Source organism: Bombus affinis, chromosome 1 (assembly GCF_024516045.1).
Source record: "Bombus affinis isolate iyBomAffi1 chromosome 1, iyBomAffi1.2, whole genome shotgun sequence".
NCBI lineage: Eukaryota > Metazoa > Arthropoda > Insecta > Hymenoptera > Apidae > Bombus > Bombus affinis.
This window is the reverse complement of record NC_066344.1, coordinates 19,142,259-19,167,634: the sequence shown is the minus strand read 5'-3', so window position 1 is coordinate 19,167,634 and position 25,376 is coordinate 19,142,259. Positions and strand designations below refer to the sequence as shown.

Here is a 25,376-nt window from a genome sequence, read left to right as displayed (position 1 = left end):
CGCGTCGCAGCAGTCGTATCGTATCGTATAATCATTCGTAGCAATCACTCGTAAATCTTGTCTCAGCAGTTGGAGACAATTCGAAACCTTTTCGTCGTTCCGAGAAGTACAATCCTCGATATCAATGATTAATCATCGTGTATTCAGCCACTACTCTCCCTCGCGAATCAATTGCCCAAAATTAATTCGGCAGTGTCATAAATACAGCGTCGTGGATATCAGACACACGCATACGCGCAAATAATATATGCGTAATAGTGACAAGAAGCTTTTTATGTACAAATCAGAGTTTCTTTTATTCTCTATACGAGGTATCTGTGTCTGAAAATGTTTAATGAAAAATATTTTCATACAACGTTAAATAAGACATTCAGCTGATGTATCTTGTATATGTGTATTTGCATATACATTTATGAACCTTTAAGTTTGATTCTTGTGATGAATGAAAGTTGTGATTCTCTTAATTCTTAATAAACTGTTGCTAATTTTACGATGTCGAACACATAAATTACGTTATTTGTTAAACCTTCGGTGTAAGAGGTCGAACGTCGTTCGTGCGATACCATGATGCTACGATATAACGAATGATCATACATCGTGTTAGGATTCTCGGTAGCATAAGATCCCGTTGCACGGAGTATCGGTATATTGCTACTCTTATTTGCGATTCGAGATTTCAATTGACGGCTCTGAACCAAGAGAGAGTCCTGACCTGGGATAATAGATCGTATGTTGTTCAAAGAGTGAGGGATTGATTTAAATGTATACACACATTCGTTGAAATAATGCCGAGTTATACGACTCTTCTGTAAGAACATGTTGCACTTTGATCATCTTGTTAGACAGAATGAATCACTGCATTTTCTTGTTACTTTTAATAATTATCGTATTTTTTGAAGTTACAGAGAAATTGAAATATGTTATTTCAAATAAGTGAGATTAGTCATGTTTCTTACTATTAAAGATCCAAAAATATATTTTATATAAATTTTTTTACTTTTTTAATACTTGGAGAAATAATAGCATCTATACACTTAACAAGCATACTGTATGGTAGATATCTTTTAATTGATTATTATTTACAGCCCAACAACTGATTTTATAAAAATCAAGTTGAGCTTTTACATTCTTGGAAAAGTGTATTTTAAAAAAAGTAGCATTTGTAAAATTTCCTTAATTACTTTTTACATTAATAGACTTTTTTTTCATTCTTAATTATTTTAAATTTTTATCATTGTTATATTCTTTGTCAATTTTTATAGAATTATTATTATCGATAACAATAAAATAAGATAAGAATCATACAAATATAGCTAATTTAAATATAAGCGAATGCTAATATAAATGAAAGGAGAAATATATAAAATTTATTAAAAAAAATATGTCTTGTAAAAAATCAAACAAATTAATTTCGCATGAAAGGAGCAATTTATTTTGAATTAAGTGCTACCAGTCGATTAGGTCTTCTTAAAATTACTTTTAAAAGAACTTTTTTCATTTCTTTCTTTTTTTGTGTCTATGTTATACGTATAACTAATCGGAATGGTTCTTCTCGCATCTTGTTGGACATGTTCTCCTATTGGTTGTATTAGAAACAAATTTTCGGTTCGATCATTGTAAACTATTTTTTTTTTCTTTTTCCTTTTTCAAAAACTAATATTTTTGTGAATCGATTTCCTGTCTGTTCATCGATTTCTTTGGAATGGACCAATAAAGATGATTCCTTTTGTATTTCATAGTGTATGTTCTTCCGCTGTCTAGTTACAGCATTCTTTTACATTTGTAAGCTGTTTTTCTATATCTATACCGTCGTAAAAATGCAATCTCTATCTATGTTCATTAATTACTTAGGATTGGTTTGAGCTCTCAGAATAAAACCATTTACATCTTCTAGGTAGTCCATCAATCGATCTCATTTGAAAAATTTCTCCAATTTGCTCATTGTTAGCTAGCGTTATTGCAAAGAATTTGTTCTTTACCAATTTCATTTATGTGTGCTCAGTGAGCATTCTGCAGTTGTTGGGCTGATATCGAGATGATTCTCAATATAGATTTCAACTCGTGTTTTCGGACTCGTTTTTGGGCATAACTCTACTTTCGTTGCAACATGATATGTGATAAGTTACCAATAAGTTATAGAAATATCCTTCCCTATCGCTGTTCAAAGTATAATATTGATGGCACAGTATAGGTTTACTGCTTATTCGTATACGGGGCTGGATGATCCATACAATTTTTTATTCATTAATGAGAACTAAAAATTGGAATAAATAATAAATAGATAGAAATAAATTATCGTCTTACTAATGACGATGAAAAGGATATTACGTTGGTCCTGTAACATTGATCGCTTCATTAGAAAATGTGAAATAAAAGATCTTTTGCGAAAAGCGCTAAAACGTATGAAATAATTTCTATTTTATTTGTATTTTATCTACGCACATATGCAACAACGGTTAGATTACTCATTTAGTTACTATCATTATAGATTTTATTTTTTTAAGTATCAAGTAGCGTAAGTCCGACAATCGCGCTGGCCAGCAAATTCTTGCATCACGTCTTATCCTACGATCGACCAACATTCTGTTTACAAACATCAAGGACAATTATACGACGCATTGTTCCAATGAAATTGAGATTTCCATTTACCCTACCCGGACGAATATTGAAAATAGTGGCAAACATTTTATGATTTGTTGTAATGAAAATATGTAGTCCTTTCACTTCATCCTCCCTTCTAAGTACTTTGGTCATTTTCCTTTGGCGATATTTCTGTAATGTATATTATATTTGGATTCCCTTATCCTTTCCCCCCTCTCTTCTGCTTCTCTCTTTCTTCTTTCTTCTATAATTTGGTCTGCTGTCATCTTTTCTTGCTCCTCCCTTGCTTCTATCTGCGTCCCTCCATTTCTCACCTCTTCTAGTCCCTTCTTTCTCTTTCTTGCTCTTTTCCCTTCTTGGCCATTTCCCCTGTTCCTCTCTCTTTCCTTTATACACTCCTTTACCAGTTCCTTTTTTGATTCTAGGGCCTTCTCTTCATACCTTGCTGCTCTTTTTAATGCTTTTTCTTTGGTTTCTATTAGCTTGCATTCTTCTATCAATATATAATTTGGTGTTGTCATATCTAAACCTAGTATCCATTTCACATATCTTCTTTGTATTCTATCCAGTCTTTCTTCCATGTTCCAACCCCATACATCTGCTCCAAACAGCGCCACGCTCTCTACCAGTGCTCCAAACATCTTCATTCTCCTCTTGTAGTCCTGTTTGAATATTCTTTCTCCCACGCTCCATGTTTTCTTCATTGCTATTATTGCTCTCTTTTTCCTGTCTTGTATGTGTTTCTCATCACTGCCGTTTTTCTATAGTATGTACCCTAGGTATCTTATCTCGTGCAATTCTTCTAATTCTCGCTCTCCCCATTTCCATTTTCTTTGTCTCCTTTTGTTCCTTCTTTTTTCGAAAACTACTATCTTGGTCTTTTCTGTGCTCAGTTCTAATTCGGTTTCCTTTAAAAAATTTTTGAATCTCTTTAGCATTTCCGTTTTTATCATATAAGTTATCATGTCAAATTTGAGGAATTTGTTTTCGATTTTTTTAACAAAGATGTTCTTTATTCCCTAGAAAAATTTGAAACTAAAATTGGGATAGAGAAATGCTATAACAATAAAAACATATAGATAATAAGAAATAAATAGTATTTACAAAAAGAAATAAAAGAGATAAAGAATGTTATCATAACAGTGAATTGAATGGTTTATTATGAAAACAATAATTATGAATCTTCTTACTTATGTATGTAAATACATGTAAATATGAATGTAAATTATTCTTGTGCATTTTGAATAATTTTAGAAACGGAAATAAATAATAGTATTAGGTTGTCCGAAAAATTTCTTTCGTTTTATGAGAAAATAATAGACGCACAACGTTTTTTGTTTTATATTATTTTGTCGAATTACGTACGATCCATTTTGTTCTGTTGAGATAAACACCGCGACATTTCACAGACTTGGTTTCATGTTTGTATGAAGGTGCATTGTTGTAAAAAACATGTTTGCGAAAGAAAGACACTTTCCGGACAACCTAATATATAAAGTAATAATATATAAATAATAATGTAATAATATATGTAATAATAGAAATAACAACGTAATAACAATATATAATAGTATATAAATAAATGAAAATAAATAAAAATAAATGTTTAGAAATATTTGTTTAATATTTATATGTATAAATATTTTAAATCAGTACATGTAGTTGCACTGAATTTTCTGTAAACGCGTGAAACAAAGTGAAAGGTACCAATCAGGAAAAAAGAACAAAAGAAAGGAAGAGAGAACGAAGGTAAAACGTGAGCAGCTTTTGAAAACAACATTCGCAAATTAACTTTTTCTAACAATTTATTTTAAAAAAGTACCTACTGCAATATAACAGCATAAAACCTTTAAAAAGGCAAGTTGTCATAAAATACGAGTATTATAGATGACGATTAAAGAGAATATTTCAATCACTAGAATCGTTATATCTGTTGAAAAAGTACGAAAAATCTCGAGACTTCAGGCTCTTACAGCAAAATGAAAGGTTACACTCTACTTGACAATATGGACTCGAAATCCAGGAAGGAATGCATATCAAGGTCGATCTCACAAGCCACCCGCGGCTCTCTCTCATTATCGTTTAGTAAATCTGAAGTTAATTAGAGCTCAAGTGGAAAGCCATTTCGTTCTGTACGAACTATCGAGTTCGAAAGAAAGATGTACATACACAAAAAATTCTTCTGGATCGAAAATGGATTGTGGATCCAAAACGCTATAAGAGTTACGAAAATAAAAGATACATATCACATATCTGGTATGTATAAATACACATTGAACGTCTTTGTCGATATTAGAAAAATGGTTAAAGTTTTATATCATTTAATACATTCGAAAGTATTTGGAACTGCGTACATGTGTATACACTGTGCATAAACTAGTGTAGCAAACACTGTGTATAGTATAATGGCTATTTAATATATAAAGTATCTCGACTATGAGAGTATGCCACTCCGTTGTATACGGAAAATTAGGAAAAATCGGTTTACGAGTTTTTGACTCTGATGCACTTCTCTAAGAAATCTGAAGAGAATAATTTAACAATCGTGAATAAACATAAAAGCTACTAAAACTACAAAGATATTAACATAGTCACAGCAAAAACTAAGGCAATAATATAGACAAATACGATTTTCCGAACCTCTAGAAAATCGATTTTTCAACTACAAATTTTGGAAACATTTATAGACATGTACGCCACTATGTAGAACATCTCTGACTTTTTTAATAATTTCTCATTAAGTAGAGCAAAAGAAATGGAGTTTAAACTGTAAATTGTGCTTTGCCCTATAACTACCGTTGCAGTAAGGATAGCAGCTTGACACTTTCCGGAAAGTGTTTTCTTCGAGAGGTCTATTGAATGATATGCCCCCAGATCAAATTGCTTTGAACACAATTTTATCATGCTTATTCGGCTATATCCTTCCCGGTTACTTTTTTCCGTAGATCTTCACCCATCTGGAGAATAACGTTACGATGCTGGTGACAAATCATTTTTGTCGCCGTGTACATACCGTGTACATACATTTGTTTCCTACTTTTAGCTCTTTTAACTTTGAAGTTAACCTATTTTCGGTTTCCAATCGTCATATGCATGCAATCATATTACAAAAATTTGTACAACATAAATTAATAAAATTCATATACATTAAATATAATTAATAATAATAATCAACAATTTAAACATTAAATTTTCCAACCAATCTAACACGTAATCAATATTTCATTCAACGAATTCTACCTTAATGCAATTTTATTTTGACTTTAATAACTACATTCAATCAATAATCAATGATCAAACATATAAATTAATTATTAACAACCTAACTCATATCACTTTATGTATTACTAGTAAGTAAAATACTGCATCTTAATATATGTATACAGGGTGGTTGGTAACTGGTGGTACAAGCAGAAAGGGAGATTCTACGTGAAAAAAGAAGTCGAAAATATAGAATAAAAATTTTTCGTTTGAGGCTTTGTTTTCGAGAAAATCGACTTTGAATTTTCGCTCGGTACGCGTGCACTTTATCATGTCTCGTTATAACGGATCTCACTGTAGATCGTTGTCTCAATGGATATTATCGCAGTTTAAGTTTGTTTTTGCCGTAACGGAAAATTAGGAATACATTACCAAGGCTGGTTTGATCGTGCTGGAACAATACAACGAGACGTGATAAAGTGCACGCGTACCGAGCGAAAATTCAAAGTCGATTTTCTCGAAAACAGAGCCTTAAACGAAAAATTTTTATTCTATATTTTCGACTTCTTTTTTCACGTAGAATCACCCCCTTTCCGCTTGTACCACCAGTTACCAATCACCCTGTATATATACTAAAAATAGAGAATATGTAAAATACAGCGGCTACAAAAAAGTATTTGTACATCATTGTGTTCACTATAGCGCTTTCGTATCATATCGCATCATTTAGTAGTGCTTTCATATGATTATTATTTATTTATTTATTATTTATTATTGTTTAGTCCGTGCCTTTCGGCTTTGGACGAACTTTCGGTTTTACATCTCTTATGTCTATTTCTCTTCTTACATGTCTACCTCCCCTCTTATCTACTCTATTCTATTGCACTCCCTTAACACGTTGACTGCCACGCGTGTTTTCGAAGAAATCTCCGTCAGGCCACGCGTGCAGCAGTATCAAGCGTTCTCTGCTAGGTGCTCCTATCAAAAACTTGGAATTCGACTCCTTCTGGGAATTTTTGTTGTAAACGCTTTGACGGTTTACAAAATTGCAACAAGGAGGAATATAAATATTAGAATATTTAGACAATTATTAGTTGCAAAATTATTAGGGTTGTCTGAAAATACGAAATATCCTTGTCTTCGTCGGAGTCGGCATAATATCGCCGTTCGGAAAAATGATTCCGGAAGAAGCATTAGATGAGCATGCAAACTATATTATGCAAATAAAAGACGTGGAATGGACGGAACAAAGGCACAAAAGAATTTGAAGAAAACAACAACTTATTGTCCAAATTGTCCCGACCAACCTCAGTTATGTATAGAATGCTTTAAAGTTTTACATTCTAAATAATTTTTTAATAAACCATTTTCGTATTACTTTTATAACAATTCAACAGTTTTATTATTATGGAATATCTTTTCAAATACCTACTACGATCCTTCGCAAGTAGTCAAATAAGCGACACCCGAATATGGGTGTCGTGGCAGTCAACGTGTTAATTATTCTATCTCTAAAAACTAAAACTAGAAACTGCAAATTAACAATTAATGACTAAAAACTATTGCAATTTTGGGCTTTAGCCTCCTTGCTGTGCTTCCTTCCTGTCGTTTGTCCTTCTTTTCTCTATTATTGCTTTCAGTTCTGTTAAACCATCTCCAGTCTCATTTAGCGTTTTTCCTATGTCCTTTGGTCCTCTCGTTATTTCACATTCTTCTATCACATGTCTCAGGTCTTCTCATATGATTATTATAAAACCATAAAAAAGAGCTTCATTGAAAAATAAGAATTTGTACCCTTACAAGCAATTAATTCCTTTTTCAGAAATAAACCAACAAAGCTTCTCAATCAACCAAATATGTAATCAATACTTTAATTAATTTAACGGATTCTTTACAATGACCGAAAACTTTTTTGCGTCTATAGCAAAAAATTGGCGAAACTAATTAATGTAGGAATAAAAAAAACACATTTTAGACAATTTTTATTTAAAAATACATCATGACATACATGGTATGTCAGTGGGCGTTCGTAATAATTTTGATATCGGATGACTATGTGACATACTATATATAGGTAGTTTGAGTAAAATAACGTTTTAGTTAAAATTTCTGAAAGATAAACACCCAAAAGGTTATTATTTTATTAATTTAATTATTTCAAAAATGAGAAAATTATATAAAATGTATATAATAGGTATAAACATTATTTACACCTGCAAGTCAGAACAAACAAACACACACAATATAAAAATTTTACTATAATATGAAGATGTATTTATACATATAGCTAAATAAAAAAATTGTTTGAAGTAATATAAATCATAAATGATCTTTATAATAGTTCTTGAAAGTCTCTTGGAAACATAAACCTATCTTATCTTTACAGCCATTGTTCTTTACTATAATATGAAGATGTATTTATACATGTAGCTAAATAAAAAAAATTGTTTGAAGTAATATAAATCATAAATGATCATTATAATAGTTCTTGAAAGTCTCTTTGAAACATATACCTATCTTCTCTTTACAGCCATTGTTCTTCTGACCGGTGTTTGAGAATTGACTAAAAATATTCATAAGGTACATGTGTTATCGCATGTCATCGGCGAGATATCGTATGACATACATACAAATATGCTATATTATCTGTTTCAAACGTGTTAATGCGATTCCATTCTGATATTGATCGATAGGTAGAAACGAACATCACTCATCTTGCAATTAATTTGCATTGTAGAAAGTCAGTTCAGCGACAACACACCTCCTGTAATGTGGATAGATCAAAATTTGGTGCTTCTGGACACAGAACCTGTAGGAAGCGTGGTGACTAGAGCCCGTGCGGAAGACAACGAACAAGATCAGCTAACTTATGGCTTGGAACCTCTTGAACACAACTACAACGGAAATGACAGTCCGCAACAGCCGCTTCCTTTCTTTATCGACAATAGCACCGGCATTATCTACGTTAATGAAACGCTCAAAGGCAAAGTGAGTGTCACTTTTAATCCATCTTAATCATTTTCGCGTTTGTAAACACACTACCTTTTTTAGATTCTTTTACTCTCCTTTCTTATATATGAACAGCCCATTTCATCTTAAGTAAATATTGATTAATTATTGGATAATATTTCACACCATTATTCGTAAATAGTGTTTTCTTGTGGTCATTGAAAATTTGGCGATTTAATTTGGCAAAGAATAACATTGCTCGTGCAGTGAGGAAGAGGCAATAAATACAGTAATTTTGTTTGTAAACAATATTATATAATAATATTGTTTCAATAAATATAATATATCTTAATATTTTTTTTTAATAATATTTAATTAATCTATTTGATTGATAAAAATAATCTAATTAATGCTTAGATATAAAGGTAGACACAGAAGATGTTGGCACGTACCGTTTCTGTAACAAATTTTATACCTGTTTGGATAATAAAAAATTAATATATTCTGTGTTTGGTGATAGTTACAGAAACAAAATTTTTGGAAATTTCAAATTAAATGAAAGAAAGTCTCAAATGATGAAAAATTAATGTTTCGTGAGTCGTTAGTAATATTATAGCCAGTGTACACGGATAAAATTTATTTTACGTCAATAAGAATATTTAACCAGGAAAAATCCAATAGTATATTGTATTATATTTAAATCATATATATTTTAAACAGCTTAATTCCAAAAAATTAATAGATTTTTAACTACAAAAATAATTGTAGTGATGCCCTAATCTTATTCCCCAGATTTCAGCTGTCGCTTTATTTCATCTTTTTATTTCTTGAAATTGAAAACCATCTAAAAGCTATAAAGAACTTAACTTCAGCGTTACTTCAAAAAATGAATAAGAAATATCTATCGGTATATATCATTCTGGAAGGGAATTACTTTCGAAATATTTACAGCTAGCTATGAAACAGACTACACGGATGCCAGACTAAAATTAAAAAGATATATGATAATAAATACAATATTTAATTTCCAACAAAAAGTTTGAAATCACTAATCTTTTTCAAGATCTATGTGGTGTTTAGCAGAGGAAGAGAGATAAAAGAGAGACTAATTTTACAAATCAATAATTTACTTGACTATCATGTTCATATTTTTGTATTTTTATTATATTACTATTTTTGCCTATTTTATAAATTTATATTCTTTATTAATAAATTTTCCTAATGTAACTAGAGTTTATGTAATAGGTGCTCGTTGATTTTCCTTGTTACTAGTGATTTTTCGTTCATACAGAGTGTTCTAAAAATCATGACAAAATCGGCAAGGGATTCTACGCACAATATTTTGCCAACAAATCCAAATTTGGAAATTTATTCAATATTTATCACCACGGCTAATTATCGATTGAGTCCGCATAAGTAAACAGCAGCAAGTTATTTTACACGTGAAAATAGAATATAATATTTTCGTTTAAGGCTTAACTATAAAGTGTTTAATTAAGACTTCATGTATCCGATACATGCGTACTTGATAAATTTTCAAATAGAATTTTTTAAAAAACGAAATGTTCTATGAAAAAATGTCTACATTTTCCATTTATTTCTTTATATGGAATCGAATAGAATAGAATAATAAATAATATGCTAATAATAGGACTTGGCGTTCAGATAAGTGAATTCAATTGACAAAAGTTCAGGTGACTAGATATTAAAATTTTGTTTCTATAAATGAAGTTTAGATAAATAGAGTTTTATTGTGTTCTTTATTTTCGTACTTTTTATAGTCATCGCCTAATTAGAAGTCATGGTATGGTACCACGCAATTTCATGGTGGTGCATTTAAGTGGTCAAGATCTCGTCGTTAGACGAGTGCAAAGTACGCACGGTCACCTTTTTTCCCCGTCCGGGACGATGAGAACGTAACACAAGCTGCGTATGGTCGACATTCAGGGATTGAACGATGTTTCTTGTTTCTTCTTTCCAGGGAGGGCAGAACCTGTTCCTTTACGTGACCGTCTCCGACGGTCAGCTCACATCAAAGACCGAAGTCTACGTCACTATCAAGAACACTTCGGGTATCAAGGAACCCGACTGGACCAGGTAGGTTCTTCGTCGAGGACAAAATTATTTGCGCGTCGATTGATGAACCGATTCCGATCTTCGATGTCACTCACGATCACTCACTCAGAACTTCTATCCGCAGAAGTGATATCCGAATCTCTTTATCGTTTGCTAACTTTGCTGTTTGATTTTTGATTCTTGGAATCCTTTCTTTTCTCTTTTTATCTTCTTTAAAAATAATCTTTAAAGTTGCATTAATCGCACAAAATTTATTATTATTGACGATACCTTGGGACGAGTATGTAGTAGGGAGTTTTGTTTTAGAATTTTGAGTTTCTCAGAAAGGAGAATATTTTTAATATTTGTTTATGATCGTTGAGATTTTTGTTCTCGTTAATTTTGAATGTAGATTGAATCTCGACATATTTGCAGCAGTTTAAACGGTTATTCTATTTTAAGATTTTTATTTTTACAAATAATTCATATAACGATCATCTATGTCGATATTGTGGGCAATATTTTTTTAAAGAAAAGCGATACCTGGTAGTAATATAAACCTTCAAATGCGTTCACTTTAAAGAGGAAATATTTTTATAATTTTCATAGTTTCGATCGTTCTGTATATCATTTTTTCATATATTTTCAGCCATTGATCCAGACATCCTTCAAACCTAAAACAGATTAATCGATTAATAACGAAACGTGATAAAGTGCACGCGTACCGAGCCAAAATTCAAAGTCGATTTTCTCGAAAACAAAGTGTCAAACGAAAAATTTTTATTCTATATTTTCGACTTCTTTTTTCGCGTAGAATCACCCCCTTTCCGCTTGTATCACCAGTTACCAACCACCCTGTATATATCGTATAAATTTAAATTCGTTGTCCTTTTTTAAAATCACAGCTGTAAATTAAAGAAAATTATTCTTTAAATTTGTAACAACGTATTATAAGTAGAAACAAAAACTATATTAGAACATAATATCTTAAAATATTTCAAATCGTGCAGAGTTCCTGCGTTATAATTTCCTCAGTTAAAGTAATTGCTGCAATAAGGATCAGCTTCATTTTCCAGTAATTTGACTAGATCAACAAAGGCCAAGTCAAAATTTAATTTAGTCAACTAATATTCCTAGAAATATACTTTTGCATTTTTAAATATAAAACCTACACAATTCTTTCCCTTCTAATAAGTACAATTTAGATACAGATCAGATGCACATCTTTATTGATCTTCTGACTATTACGTTATTAAATGGTTAAAAACGATTGAAGAAAAAAATAATCCTATAGATATGTCCTTTGAACAGTTTTTTAAATAACTTTTAAATAACTGCCCACAACGTGTTTTAAGAAACGAATAATATTAATTTAAGTTGAAAAGTTGCTTTAGTTTAATTAATATTAATCTGTATACATAGTTTAGAAGTTACTAATACTTTTTAAATGTTTAAGAACGCAACACAGAATTTCAAAATCAAATAGAAAGATAAATTTGACGTAAAATTCGTTAACAGCACATTGAATTTAAAAATTGTTCTTCATTTGCGGCTTTTATATATCTAATCCTGTTTCACTAGATTACAATCGAGATTTATCAATTGGAAGATTAAGGCGATAATAATACACTTCATTAATTACAAGCTAAACTGGTATCAATATCATAAAGAATTATCTATATTTTAACTTATCATCGAATGAAAATTCTTCAGTTCTATGAAAATCTTTCTGATAAGATCTACAACTTCATGATTTAATTAAATACAGTTCTTCTGCAACATTACGCAATATAATTATTGCAAGTCTTATAAGACTTGTAACCTTCAAATATCAGAGCTACTTTCTCATTGTTGCAAATCCTCAAATTACCAATCTGTATCGTGCTTCCAAACCAACACCACAATTTTCCTTAAACTGTCCCGTGGTCGATCGTGCGGAGAATCCACAGACTTGGACGAATCTACAAGTCTCAACCAACTTGCTAGAAAGTTTCGTCGATAAATCACGAGGAACGGTGTATGACCTTTCAGAGAACTACCAGTAGCCCGTTCCATAATTCATGCTCCAGATCGTTGACAATATCTTTGAGTCGACTGGAAAACGTTTCGGTGATCGACATGGCTCAACTCTATTCCAATTTTTCCTCGGCAGGAGCCCTATAGGTTCTGCTGGCAGAAGACGTCCGCCATTATTACCGGGAGTAGTTCCTGGACAGGGATTATTCCGTAAATTTGGGATACCGCCGTCACCAGTGGCTGTGCCACCCAGTATTCCGAAAACGACGAAGTTACAGCCTGAAAACGCGAAGCAGGCCGAGGTTGATCCCGGTCCTGGCACCACCGGTGTTCCGCAACAGCCTATGGAGGAGAACGAGGTCGAGGGGCCACCTCTCAGCTCGAAAATTGCACCTGCCGAGGCACCGCCTTCCCAAGATATAGCGATCACGTTGGTACCAGTCACGGCAGTGTGCGTGCTCGTCGTGGGCCTCGGTATGGGTGCGTGGTCCCTCAGAAACAAATTTTGCAGGAATCGGAAATCCAAAGAAGACACGGTATGGAAACACGATCTGTAGATGAAATCGTTGGAAACACATCGTGAGCCTAGATTCATAGTACGAACGAAGTTAGAAAGATTCTGTGGCTGAAAATAAAACAAAAATCAAAATTAGGTTGAACTTTTCGTTTTTGAAAAAATATATATACAAGCATACGTGTATTCTAGATAATTCTTGACAAAACATGTTCGAGCTTCATTCTCTTCAAAACGGAGCGTTAATGTAGTTCTGTTATTCTTGATTCCAGTTTATATCGAGCCATAGAACCTCCTTAACTCCTTAACCTACAACTACGGGCTATGCCCGTAGTACGATGATCGAGCCAAACGTAAATATTAGGCACATAGCCCATAGTAGATGATCGTGCCAAACGTAAACATTACGGGCATAGCCCGTAATAGATGATCGTTTTCGGCCCAAAATTCTCGAACATAAATCGTAGGTTAAGGGGTTAAATTTCACTTGTATCACAAATTCAGGCTTACGATGTATAGTAAAATATAAAATTTTATCTTATTGCAATTCTCGAATTTTTACGTAGCTCTTGAATGTTGCTCTCATTTTAACAAAAATTTTTTAACACAATTTTTTAATGTTTTAAGAAAATGTTTCACATAAAATTGAAACAAGGAATCATACATTAGATCCTTAAAAACCTTAAAATTTATCAATCGTATGAGTTTCATGATCTTCTTCTGAACATTAATAAAAAATCCAAAAATCGAGTTAATCTATAATGAAGTTGATAAATGCATTGCTTCGTTCAATAGTGTGAAAAAGATTTTACGATTTTTAGTTGAAATTGTTATATTTATTTCAAATATCCTTTTGTTGTATGTTTACTGCAGTATTTTTTATGCTTTTTTCAAATAACTTTTATTATACGTTTTAACAAACAATTGTAGTATATATAATAAATAAATTTTATAAAAATTCTTAGTTTTGTATTATTATTGTAATAATATTTTACACTATCGACATTGTAAAATATTATTATTCATTGCAGCATATAGTTATACAGAAGTCTATCTTGATACTATGAAAAGGATCGTACATGAAATAATGACATAATTAAACATCGAAAACACTTTTCATAACATAAATCTTTAATATAACATTTTATACATTTTTCAAATACTTTTCAAATTTAATATAGTTATCTTTAATATAAATCTTTTAACAATTCTTTTTTCAATAATTAAAAAATAATTTATTCATTAACACTTAGAAATTTTAGTATGCATGATGAATTTATTGTAAAAAAAAGCGAAGTAATTGAATACAATTTTTTTAGAGCTTTCCGAAACAATAATTTTCTTATATTTGTTTGTATAGAAAGAACAAGTTTCAGTCAGTGTCTCAAATATATCAGACGATCCATCGCTTGTGTTGAAAAGGTGGCGAGGGCCAAAAGCGCATAACAATCGATATGAACCCTGGGAAAAAGAGAATCAAAGTGCACAGAATAAACAAGAAGACAAATGGGAATTTCCACGGCATCGATTAAAGGTTGGTAATTATAACAATTTAGAAACAATTCGCTTCGAAACAAATATGGTAATTATTTGATTAAAAATTTACATTTTCCCACGAATTACAATTTAAGATATACAATAAAATCATTCAAGTTTAATTTTTTCATAAGATGCCCCAGAACCCAAATACATATATTGTATTTTATATTTTGATATTTCTGATATATAAAGTTATTTTCACACATTTTGATCTTAATACATTTTCTAATAATTACAAGCACGTATAAAATATAAACTACGCGATTAACAGACTGAACAAATCCACTTTTTGTTATGAAACAGCAAAAAAAATGGGGTCTATAATAATAATTAATGTCTATTCACTGTAACAATTTCGAAAATAATAAATTTTTTATAGGTTTTATTAATGACTTGAAATGCAATAAATGCATAAATATCTGCAGTCTAAGAATTAAGGAATAACTAAATTCCTTATTTTTCAAATCCTGTTCAACAGGTCTTTAATATTCTTGGCGAGGGTTGCTTTGGTCAAGTTTGGAAATGCGAGGCCTTAGATATTGATGGGAAATCAGGAGCGACTATCGTGGCGGTGAAGACATTAAAAGAAAATGCCACTGAAAGAGAGCGGCTAGATCTTGCACAAGAGTTACGAGTCATGAAAAATTTGGATCCCCATCCCAACGTAGTCAGATTGTTAGGTTGCTGTACAGAGCGCGAACCGATGTTCGTGATTTTAGAATACGTAAGCGGTGGAAAGCTACAGAGCTTTCTAAGAGCATCCAGAGAAGAAAGAAATCATGGTGGACCCGGATTGACGTCCAGGGACTTAACTGGATTTGTTTACCAGGTATAATATTTTATTAAATCACATTTTATTAAATCACATCCGTGTTGCGTCATTGATGACTTGCAATTGTTGTTTCTCCAGCTGTTAGGAAATTCTATAATTCATGCTTTTCTGTCAATATAAAATATACGTTTAGGAGATAAAATAATAGTACTGTTTTGTATTTCGAGCATTAATTGGATTATCGTCGCGTTTGGGATATATTTGATTGTATCATATCAATTGTTTGTATCATCTGGCAACTAATTGATATTCGAAATATCGGAAGGTTTAACTGAAACTGTTTTAATTTTAACGAATGTAAGCGATACTCAAATATGGATTAAAAATGAATACGATGATGCTTTCAATGACGTAGATATACAAAGTAAACATTCTGACGACAATACTGATACAAGAAATGGAGGTGATGATGAAGAAACTTTTAATAGAAAAGACGGAAGAGAATATTTTATGGTCGCAAGCGCTTTAAATGGTCTAGATCTTCCTTCTGTAAGAACTAGAGTTGAAAATATGTATTATAAATGCGTTATTTGGATTACAGGAGGACTGTTACTGGCAACGAGTCGAGTACATTTTTCGAATCATTTTTTAACGGATAAAATTCCTTATATAATTATTAATTACATAAATAAGTTCCACACAGGGAGAAACTGCCAAACCGTTTATAAACGATATGGGTGAAATAGAAATGAAAGTTTCTGAACAGGGAAACAATATTGCAGACAAATGATTTCTCCCGTAAACAAACAGTACAGCATATTAATAAATATAACATTAAGAAATGTTCGATTTAATTCTTCCACTTTTAAATTTGTCTGATCTTAATACCATACGGTTGAATTTATCTTGACAGTTTCTTTCATAAAATATAACAAAGTAGATAGTATTCCATTTAAAACACTGAAGGTCATTTTTGTTTCTGAAAAAATATTACAAGAATAAAAAGTTCGCCTATGATATTGTAGTGTCGTGGAAATTTAGGTATAAAGTTCTTCTGATACTATTTATAATTTGTAATTTATTTACAATAAATTAGTTATACAAATGTCAATTAGACAGAAAAGGATGATTGTTTAATTTGCAACTAAATATAACAATCTTATTCTAATTCGACCACTCTCAACTGGACAACGCTAACGACTCAATCTCTCAACAACGCTAGCAACTCACGCAACTCGACAACGCTACAACTCTACTCTCAACAACGCTAACAACTCTACTCTTCGACTCCTCGATTAACTCTCACTTCTCGATCAACTGCTCAACGCTTCTCGATCAACAACAACTTTTTTAAATTCAAATCGTCCTCCTCCATTGGCGTTATTTTTTCCTCTCTCTAATCCCGTCCTGTTAACGCTCCGCAAGAGCTAGGTGACTTTGGTCACATAGACTTCTTTCCCTATGTAAACTAACAACCGAAGGACAGACGACATTGTTTTGATCGATCAGGCTTTTTCCTTACAATATTACAATATTATATTTGCTATAGAAAACATTAGGACTCCTTCACATTTCACCTTTAGTAAATATTTACTATTTAAAAAAGGGGCACTAGTCCTGAATATCGTGAACACCCTGTATAATAATCTTTTCTTCAAACGACAACTTTTTAATAACATGCATCTTCAAATACTAATTTAATGAATTATTTTGTATACAAAATTTGATAAAGATATAATAAAACTTGATTTTTCTACATAAGAGGAACATAATCATTTTAAATGCTAACTATAAAAATGAAAATATCGTTAATGGCGTTATATGCGTAATATGCTTATTAATTTCTTTCCATTCTTGAATTTTGGTTAGCTAATATGTTGATTTGGTTATATAGGTACAGTATTTAGAAACTGAAGATAAAATGATTTGGAAGTTAAAAGAGTGACAATAAATATACATAATATATTATTGGTAATTTAATAATTTATATTATTTAGTACTATTTATATGTACGTAAAAAGATTTTTCCATAAACATCCTTATACTACATATTATTTTTTAGCTTTTTAAATCGTTCTAAATGTTATGAAATGTAGGAAAATCAGAAACTAGAAAAGGAACCAACTGTAGAGTTGGTTACGTAGTGAAGAATGAGCCAGTAAGTGATCGTACATTTAAAAAATAAAAATATTATTTAAATGAATAATAATTATAACATCTACGTTTATTAAAATACATAAATTAAATTTTATATATCTTTATCATACAAAGCTTACTACGTAATACATGCCAATTGGTTAAAATTTACATACACGTAACTCATTATTAAAAATGCGATCCTCCGTATAATAGGACAGTTAATTTTTCAAAACTCCCGTGTTTTGCGAATCCGTATTATACGAAAGAAGAAATTAATACAAAAAATAAAGTTAGGTGTTCCAAAAATTAACAAAAATATACTACTTTCTTTTTGCAACTAAAAGAAATATGCTTATTAAAACTACCAATGATTAATTAAAAGTATTACATGTAAATGTTACATAGGCAACAGTTTCTTCTTCATCACTGTTAAACATTATTAAACGAGAGTCTTCTTTTCTTGGTAAAATGTCTTCAGCTTCTGAGCTTTGTTAATTTATGTATGGTTTTTACTTATATCAGTTTTAAAAAATTTTATCGATTTTTTATTAGAGAAGCCTTTAGTTGCTGTTACTCTACAGCGAAGAAACTCTGAGGTGCAAAACGTTAATATTTCACGAACTAAAAACAAATCTGAAATTTCAATATTAGAAAATCCCGTACGCAAATTTAAGATGCGCTTGCACTTAAAAATTTTCATTGCGTGCCGTTCTGTACAGGGATTTCCTCAATTCTCAAACCGTGTTATACGAATACCATTTTATGCGCAAATTTTCCCAAATCTCGAACCTTGAAGCGAATCCGTAGTGTAACTAACTTTTCCGGTAAAGAATATGCACTCTGAGTATTAAATTTAATTATTATAATTATTATATTTAAAAATTTACATGTTATTTTCTATTTGTATTATTCCATGCTGTAACTCAGTTTGTTCACTTTAGTTGCAGTATGATTAATACAAGTAAAACATTAATATATTTTTTCAATTACTAATACATCTAATAGTAAGAGAAAAACATTATTTCTATCATAATTTCTATGCAAGAGAATATTATTATATTTAATAGCGCAAGAACAAAACAAAACATAATTGGTTAGCTGAATCCATTATTAAAAGTAATTATTTTTCAGCGGTTTTATATATACTTAATAGCTTAATAAAAAATAAAATCAACTGAATATATGATCTCTCAGGTCATTTGTATAATTACAATAACTACATTTCAGAAGCAAACATTAATGAATGTTACATTCAAGTACTATTTACATATTATAGATAGCCAAAGGTATGGAATATTTGGCTTCCAAAGGAATTATACATAGAGATCTAGCTGCGAGAAATATATTGATAGACGAGAATCGTGCATGCAAAGTGGCAGACTTCGGATTTGCCAGAGATGTGGCTGCTAATCAAATGTACGAAAGGAAGTCCGAAGGTCGGCTGCCCATCAGATGGATGGCTCCGGAGAGTCTCTACGATAACATCTTTTCTGTGAAATCGGATATATGGAGTTTCGGGGTATTAATATGGGAAATTGTAACGTTGGGTTCTACGCCTTATCCCGGCTTAGCCGCCGCAGAGGTACGCTATTTCAGAATTTATTCAAATTCGAAAGATTTTCTTTCAACTAAGGATTACCAAACAATAAGATCAAATATTTTTCAATTAATTCATTATGTAGCTCCGCTTGGTGCGATTACATTGAAGGAGTGGATTTACTCTTGATGAAAACAATCGCATAAATATTTGATACTTCATTTCAGTGAGGATTAAGACACATGTAAATTATTACAATAAAATATACTATCAATAGGTTGATTGGAACTAGTATAAATTATAAATTTATTGTGCGAAAAAGGTCTAAATTCTGTCTTGCGAGAATGATGCCAAAATGGGTCTAAATTTTCTAATAAAAGTTTAGAAACGATATCAATTGTTTCAAATGTGTGAAAAAAATGTACAATACATATATTTTTATACATATTTAATTGTAGAATATTATGTCAAGGATGAGTTAAATGCATGCCCATACTTTAAGGGGTGAATGTACACACCAGAAAACAGTAGAAAACGTCATATGAACACATGCCTTACACACCATATTTTTCGAGTTAAGTATAAATAATTAAAGAAAATGTTTGTGAGCTTTCCTCTTGTTTCGCTTTTGCCGTGGCTTCAGAATATTCAGCTTCTTCGCGAAGTGATGGATAGGCTGAGGTGGATGGCCGTCTTGACCTAAATTCATTAAGCTTTTGTTTCTAAAGCCATTTCCAATCTATTGTGTATTCAACGCAGGTGAACAATGATCTGCGAAGACGGATACAAAATAGATTTAAGACTGTTTGAAGAATTCTTGGTATTTTCGAGCGAGTATGGAATATGGAATTCTTAATGTTAAGATGTATAGTGGCATATGTTGTGGCACGAGACGTACTCTTCGAACATTTTCTGTAATAGCTGCCTATAATTCCAGAACTAAGGTATATGCGACTGTCACGTAGGAGACACAGAAATCACGAAATTAACAGATCACCGGTGATCTTCTCGCGTCGTAGTTTGAACGTTTCACTAAGGTGAAAAATTTGAACTTTAGATATGGTAGTAAAATTTATTGAATATATTGAATATATTGAATGTTATAATAAAAAGGGTGTTGAGTGCTGATTTGGGAGGGTTCTTCTACTAAAGTTTGATCCTTCTGGAGGGCTTATCCTCGGGTGTATATCAGACGCGGTTATTCTCTTACTATCTGATTATTGTTTCGATGGCAATGTCACGCAGGATGTTCTGTCTACCTATATTACTGCTTCTGAGCGTGTGACACGACATATGTTCATTACTTCATCTGTGTGTAGGTTCGCCTCCTGAAGTATGGACATGCGTTTATGACTCATTCTGTACGCTGTAAATACATATAATATTGTATTATACTGAAGAGAAAAAGGTCAACAATTGTTTGTCTTAAGTCAATCAAGACAATTTTGATTAAACCAATTTCAATGAAAAAATGTCCAGAATATTAATTTTAGAATTATGTAATCCCTTTATATTAGTTTAGGAAGTACTTCACCTCTAAAGTAAATATAAAGTTAATTATAATATTAGCATTAAAAATATTTTACGTAGTAAACATTCCACACAGTATTCACTTTAGGAAAAGTCTTATTTTCATTCTATCTTACTTTTATCAGATAATCATCAAAGTGTATTTAATTACCATATGACAATATTTCGATATAATCATAACACGTTATTGGAATAATTGAATTTTTCATATGATAGAATAACTTTGTTTTCACATAGAAATATAATACTAATTTTATATAATAAGAAGAAACAAAGACATAAATATAAAACAAAATTATAATAAAAATATAACAATTTCTGAAAGAAAAATATAAAATTTATATAAGAATTTAATAATTTTAATTTCCATTCTTATTTTTCAATCTTTGAAAGGACTACCCCCAAAGTTTTTCATTAATCGATATCCTGATAATCGATATTTTGATAATAGAGCTTCTATTGTGCTTAAACGAAGAGTGCTTGTAGAAAACACTGTACTGTAGTAAGAAAGTATTAAAATTGAAAAACTTTTATTGGAAAATGTACTAATTGTAAAAATACTAATGAAAATACTGTAGTATGGAATTTAACTACAATCTCTTGTTTTAAATAGTTACTAGTAATTCTGAAAGATGGCGCCACAGTGTCGTCTCTATAGAGAAAAATATAACTGTCAATAAATTAATTGTTTCTTGGCTTTTGTCTATAGCATCTATCCGAATGAATGAATTTCTATTTTATGAATTTGGATTACATTAATGCTTAAGGACTTTTTTCCTCCTGAAAAACTTGTTTCTTGGCATTTGCAGTGTTTTCTATAAGAACTTTTCAAATATTTGTATACAATACTTCTACTAACTATTTGATTAGGATAGGTATTCAATTAAGATATACTGATATATAATCTTTTCTTGTAGGTAATGAGGAGAATCAAAGAGGGCTACAGACTAGACAGGCCAGAACACTGCAAGAGAGAGCTTTATAACATTATGTATTATTGCTGGGACAAAGATCCAGCATGTAGGCCATCTTTTGGGGAACTTGTCGGTTTAGCAGAAGGCCTTTTGCTCGACGAAACCGATTACATCGAATTAGACAGGTTCCCGGATCATTCGTATTATAACGTGCTCAATCTCAGCGGGGAGAAATTGTAAATGATGTACTCATAATAGTATATTAAGTGCAGTGGGTACCATTGACATTCGTTAATTATTCTCAAATAATAAAAATCGTGTACAGCTTTAAAGTATAGCTAATAAATATTATTCAGTTCGAAAGATTTTATTGAATCAAGTACAGAATACTAAAATTTGATTCTTAAAAAATTGATACCTGCGTTATTTCGTCAAACATGACTGATTTGTATGAATGTTCAATATTATAATTAGGTTTGTAATTATAATTGACCTGATTATATAGTTTTTTAAGTCTTTCAATCTGTAAATACGCAAAACAGTTTATAAATCTATTTTGTTATCATGACTGGTTAATGAAATCCAATAATTGTACATAAATTCATTACCAATATAGGTATTTCAAAACCAGTTTACAGTGAAGTTAAGTTAATCACCTGAATTATGCCAAGTTGTATATAATATAACAAACGAAACTTCTGGACATTTCACACGTTGAATGAATTACAACTATGGAGTCAGAGATCAAATAAATTTTTAACTTATATTCGCATTAAACTTTACGCACAAATAAGCATACTATATCCTATAAACTATATGAAAAGAAACGGTATGAAATTCAATAATTGAATGCACACTACTGAAAATGTTATGTACTAGTTAAGAAACAATTACTCAAATAATGAGAACATTTTATATATCGTCGTTCAAGTTTGACAGTGATGCAATTGCAAAACAGTGATTTTTCAGGAGACGGGAAGCACTAATTTTATTTATTAAAGCTTACAATTAAACAACGAAGGAAATATTTTATTATGTTGATAAACAATATTGTTTGCATCCTATAATTACTTTTAAATAAATATATTATTTTGGTCAGAATAAATGTCTACGATGCAACTAACACTTACGTCAATATTACTACAGAGTGCGACAGCAATAACAAATATCTCTGTAACACTCAACGTCACCTACGGAAAGGACCATTCGTTTATATGGACGTGCGCGCATTTAATAACGACTATTTCGTTATTAAGGAGAAATTGAACTTTTGATTGATGCAAGCGAGATCGATAAAACTGTTGCGGGATAAATTGTTGCTACTGCACTCATAGCCTTACTACCATCAGTGGTCCGGAATATTCGGAAAATTATGAAATTTTCATACTGAAGAGATCAGATCCTGATATATCTGAGACTAGTAACGTACTTACCTTAAAATTTATAAATTTGCAATTATGTCATTACTGCGTTGCAACAGCGATATATATTGGTGCAAATTGTACATATGTATTAAGTAAGATTTTTTGTAAGTTATTGTATAGTTATTTTTTATAAAAATAAATCACTCAGTACTGCAATTTGTTTCTTGATGTAGCCATTGAATTGTGGCAAATGAATGCAGGTAGGCATTCCAATCAGCCAGTATCTCTGCCAACATCATAAATACACTCAGGGTAAAAGACAGTTGAGAATTGAACGGTTGAATGGTCAGTTATGGTGGTTAGCCCAGTCTTAACGCGCAAACAATGCAAACCGTGAGTACCGTAATTAATCTGAATATCTGTCACAATTGTGTTCTGAAATATCCAAAGTTGAAACTCTATTCCGTTTATAAAATCGCGATATTTATGAAAAGCCTATAAAATCGATACTGCACAAACTTCAGATTTAATATTCCAATAAAAAATGATAAAGTTTTAAAAAGATAAGTTTGGGAACCCTCCTCTAAATGCCTTTCCTTACATTATAACACAGCATCTCCTTGAACGCACATTTAAGTATGTTTAAAGCAATAAAAACAAATATAAGTATTTTTAAACATATTTATTGAATAGAAAATATGAGCAAAAAATTACATTTGTACCTTAGTTTGGTGTTAAATTATATCAATAATGAAAAAAATATTTATGTACTTATTTTCTGTGTATTAAAAATTTACTTTTCAATAATTTTTTGTAATTTTACAACACTTTTATTTATACAGGAACGATACTAAGCTTTTAATGGTTTGAATCATGACACTTTTTAACATAATTACAAAAGCAGGTTTCTTCAAGACTCTGGATTCAAAAGAATGTAACAACAAAGATTTTTTGCCATTAGAATAATAAGTTGACAAAGTATTTGGCAGTAAAATAAATGGACTGACAAAGAGTATTTGCCACGAAGTAAAGGGTGATGATCAATTTAATAAGTTTAGTAAATTTTCTTCTACAGGTAACTACTCCACGTTGCTGACTCTCAGAGGTAGGGAACGATCTGTGAGAGCCTGTAGGGGAATTTCGTGAGTTTTTCCCAGCGATCATCACACGTATGAAGTGTCCCTCCCGTTTCTTCCTCCTTCCCTCTGCGCCTTCCCCCTCCACTTTGCCTCTTCCCCTCCCCGCTTCCTCCCCACTTTCTCCCCCTTCCTTGCCCTCTCCCCTCTGCCACTCTTTTCTCAAACCCTCACTTTTTTCAACCTCACAAGAATAAAAAATAATCTACCAATTATGTTCAATGTTATCAGCACATTTTCAGGACAAATGGAGAAAAAAAGGTAATATTGTTTAGAAGTACCGCTTATGAGCAGCTTAATTACTGTAATGTAAAAGATATACAAATCCTACACCAAATATTGTGACTACATCGTGCCGTCGCGTTACGACACGTTTGCCAAGGCCACTTCTCAACTGAAATTCTTTGTTTATTGAGAATGTAACATACGTAATTTGTATTTTCTTGGGCAATAAACGTTATATTAAAAGAATCTTTATGAAGTGCGTACCAATGCAAACACCTGAAACCGTAACCGTTACAGGCAACTGTTAACGAATAACGACGAAATAAGTGTTCAATGGCTTCATAAAGTTATTTTGACTTATTTTATTGAATTATTTAGTACTAGTAGTTATGGTATTAGAAAAGTCAGAATCTTTTGTGTTTATAAATATAAACGTATAGAGACATAAAAATATAAATATAAAAACACAAAACATAAGCAATGTATAAAGAGAAGAGACCCCGTATAATGTTCAAATGAGAATTCTGTAGATAATATCTTTCCTATTTTTATTTTATACGAAAAATATTCAGTGAATTTCTTGTATTTATTGGAAATACAAAAGATAGACTTAAAGAAATACATGTTTGTTTGGAAATATTAAGAAGTTAAAATTTGTTTAAAAATATTTTTTTGTAATTTGGAATATATTAAATCGGAAAATGGAATTATTGTCACTACAATATGGGTAATCTAGAAGCATATATAGTAAGGTCTACAGACCTTATTTATTCCATAATCTACAGATTATGCAAATGCGATAATTGGAAAAAGGAGATATCTCAACAAATGACTGTAATCAGAAGAGTTCTTCAATTTAATTGTCGTAGTCGTAGTACTTAAAT

The 25,376-nt window shown here is 31.2% G+C and overlaps 1 protein-coding gene and 1 long non-coding RNA gene across 2 annotated transcripts in view; one reads left to right on the top strand and one right to left on the bottom strand.

Annotated features, from left to right (window-relative positions):
- Window positions 1–6,548, bottom strand: part of LOC126918242 (uncharacterized) — a 487,823-nt gene extending 481,275 nt beyond the window's left edge. The window contains exon 1 of the long non-coding RNA XR_007711281.1: window positions 6,379–6,548. This is a non-coding gene — a long non-coding RNA (uncharacterized LOC126918242). The remainder of the gene's footprint in view (window positions 1–6,378) is intronic.
- The window catches only part of LOC126917759 (tyrosine kinase receptor Cad96Ca), a 65,252-nt gene extending 41,870 nt beyond the window's left edge, over window positions 1–23,382 (top strand). The window contains exons 2-8 of the mRNA XM_050725023.1: window positions 8,540–8,790; window positions 10,733–10,848; window positions 12,959–13,358; window positions 14,697–14,870; window positions 15,354–15,704; window positions 19,063–19,368; window positions 21,771–23,382. Coding sequence (XP_050580980.1) covers window positions 8,540–8,790; window positions 10,733–10,848; window positions 12,959–13,358; window positions 14,697–14,870; window positions 15,354–15,704; window positions 19,063–19,368; window positions 21,771–22,007 — 1,835 coding nt within the window. The 3' untranslated portion in view covers window positions 22,008–23,382. The remainder of the gene's footprint in view (window positions 1–8,539; window positions 8,791–10,732; window positions 10,849–12,958; window positions 13,359–14,696; window positions 14,871–15,353; window positions 15,705–19,062; window positions 19,369–21,770) is intronic.
- Window positions 23,383–25,376: the final 1,994 nt, after the last annotated feature.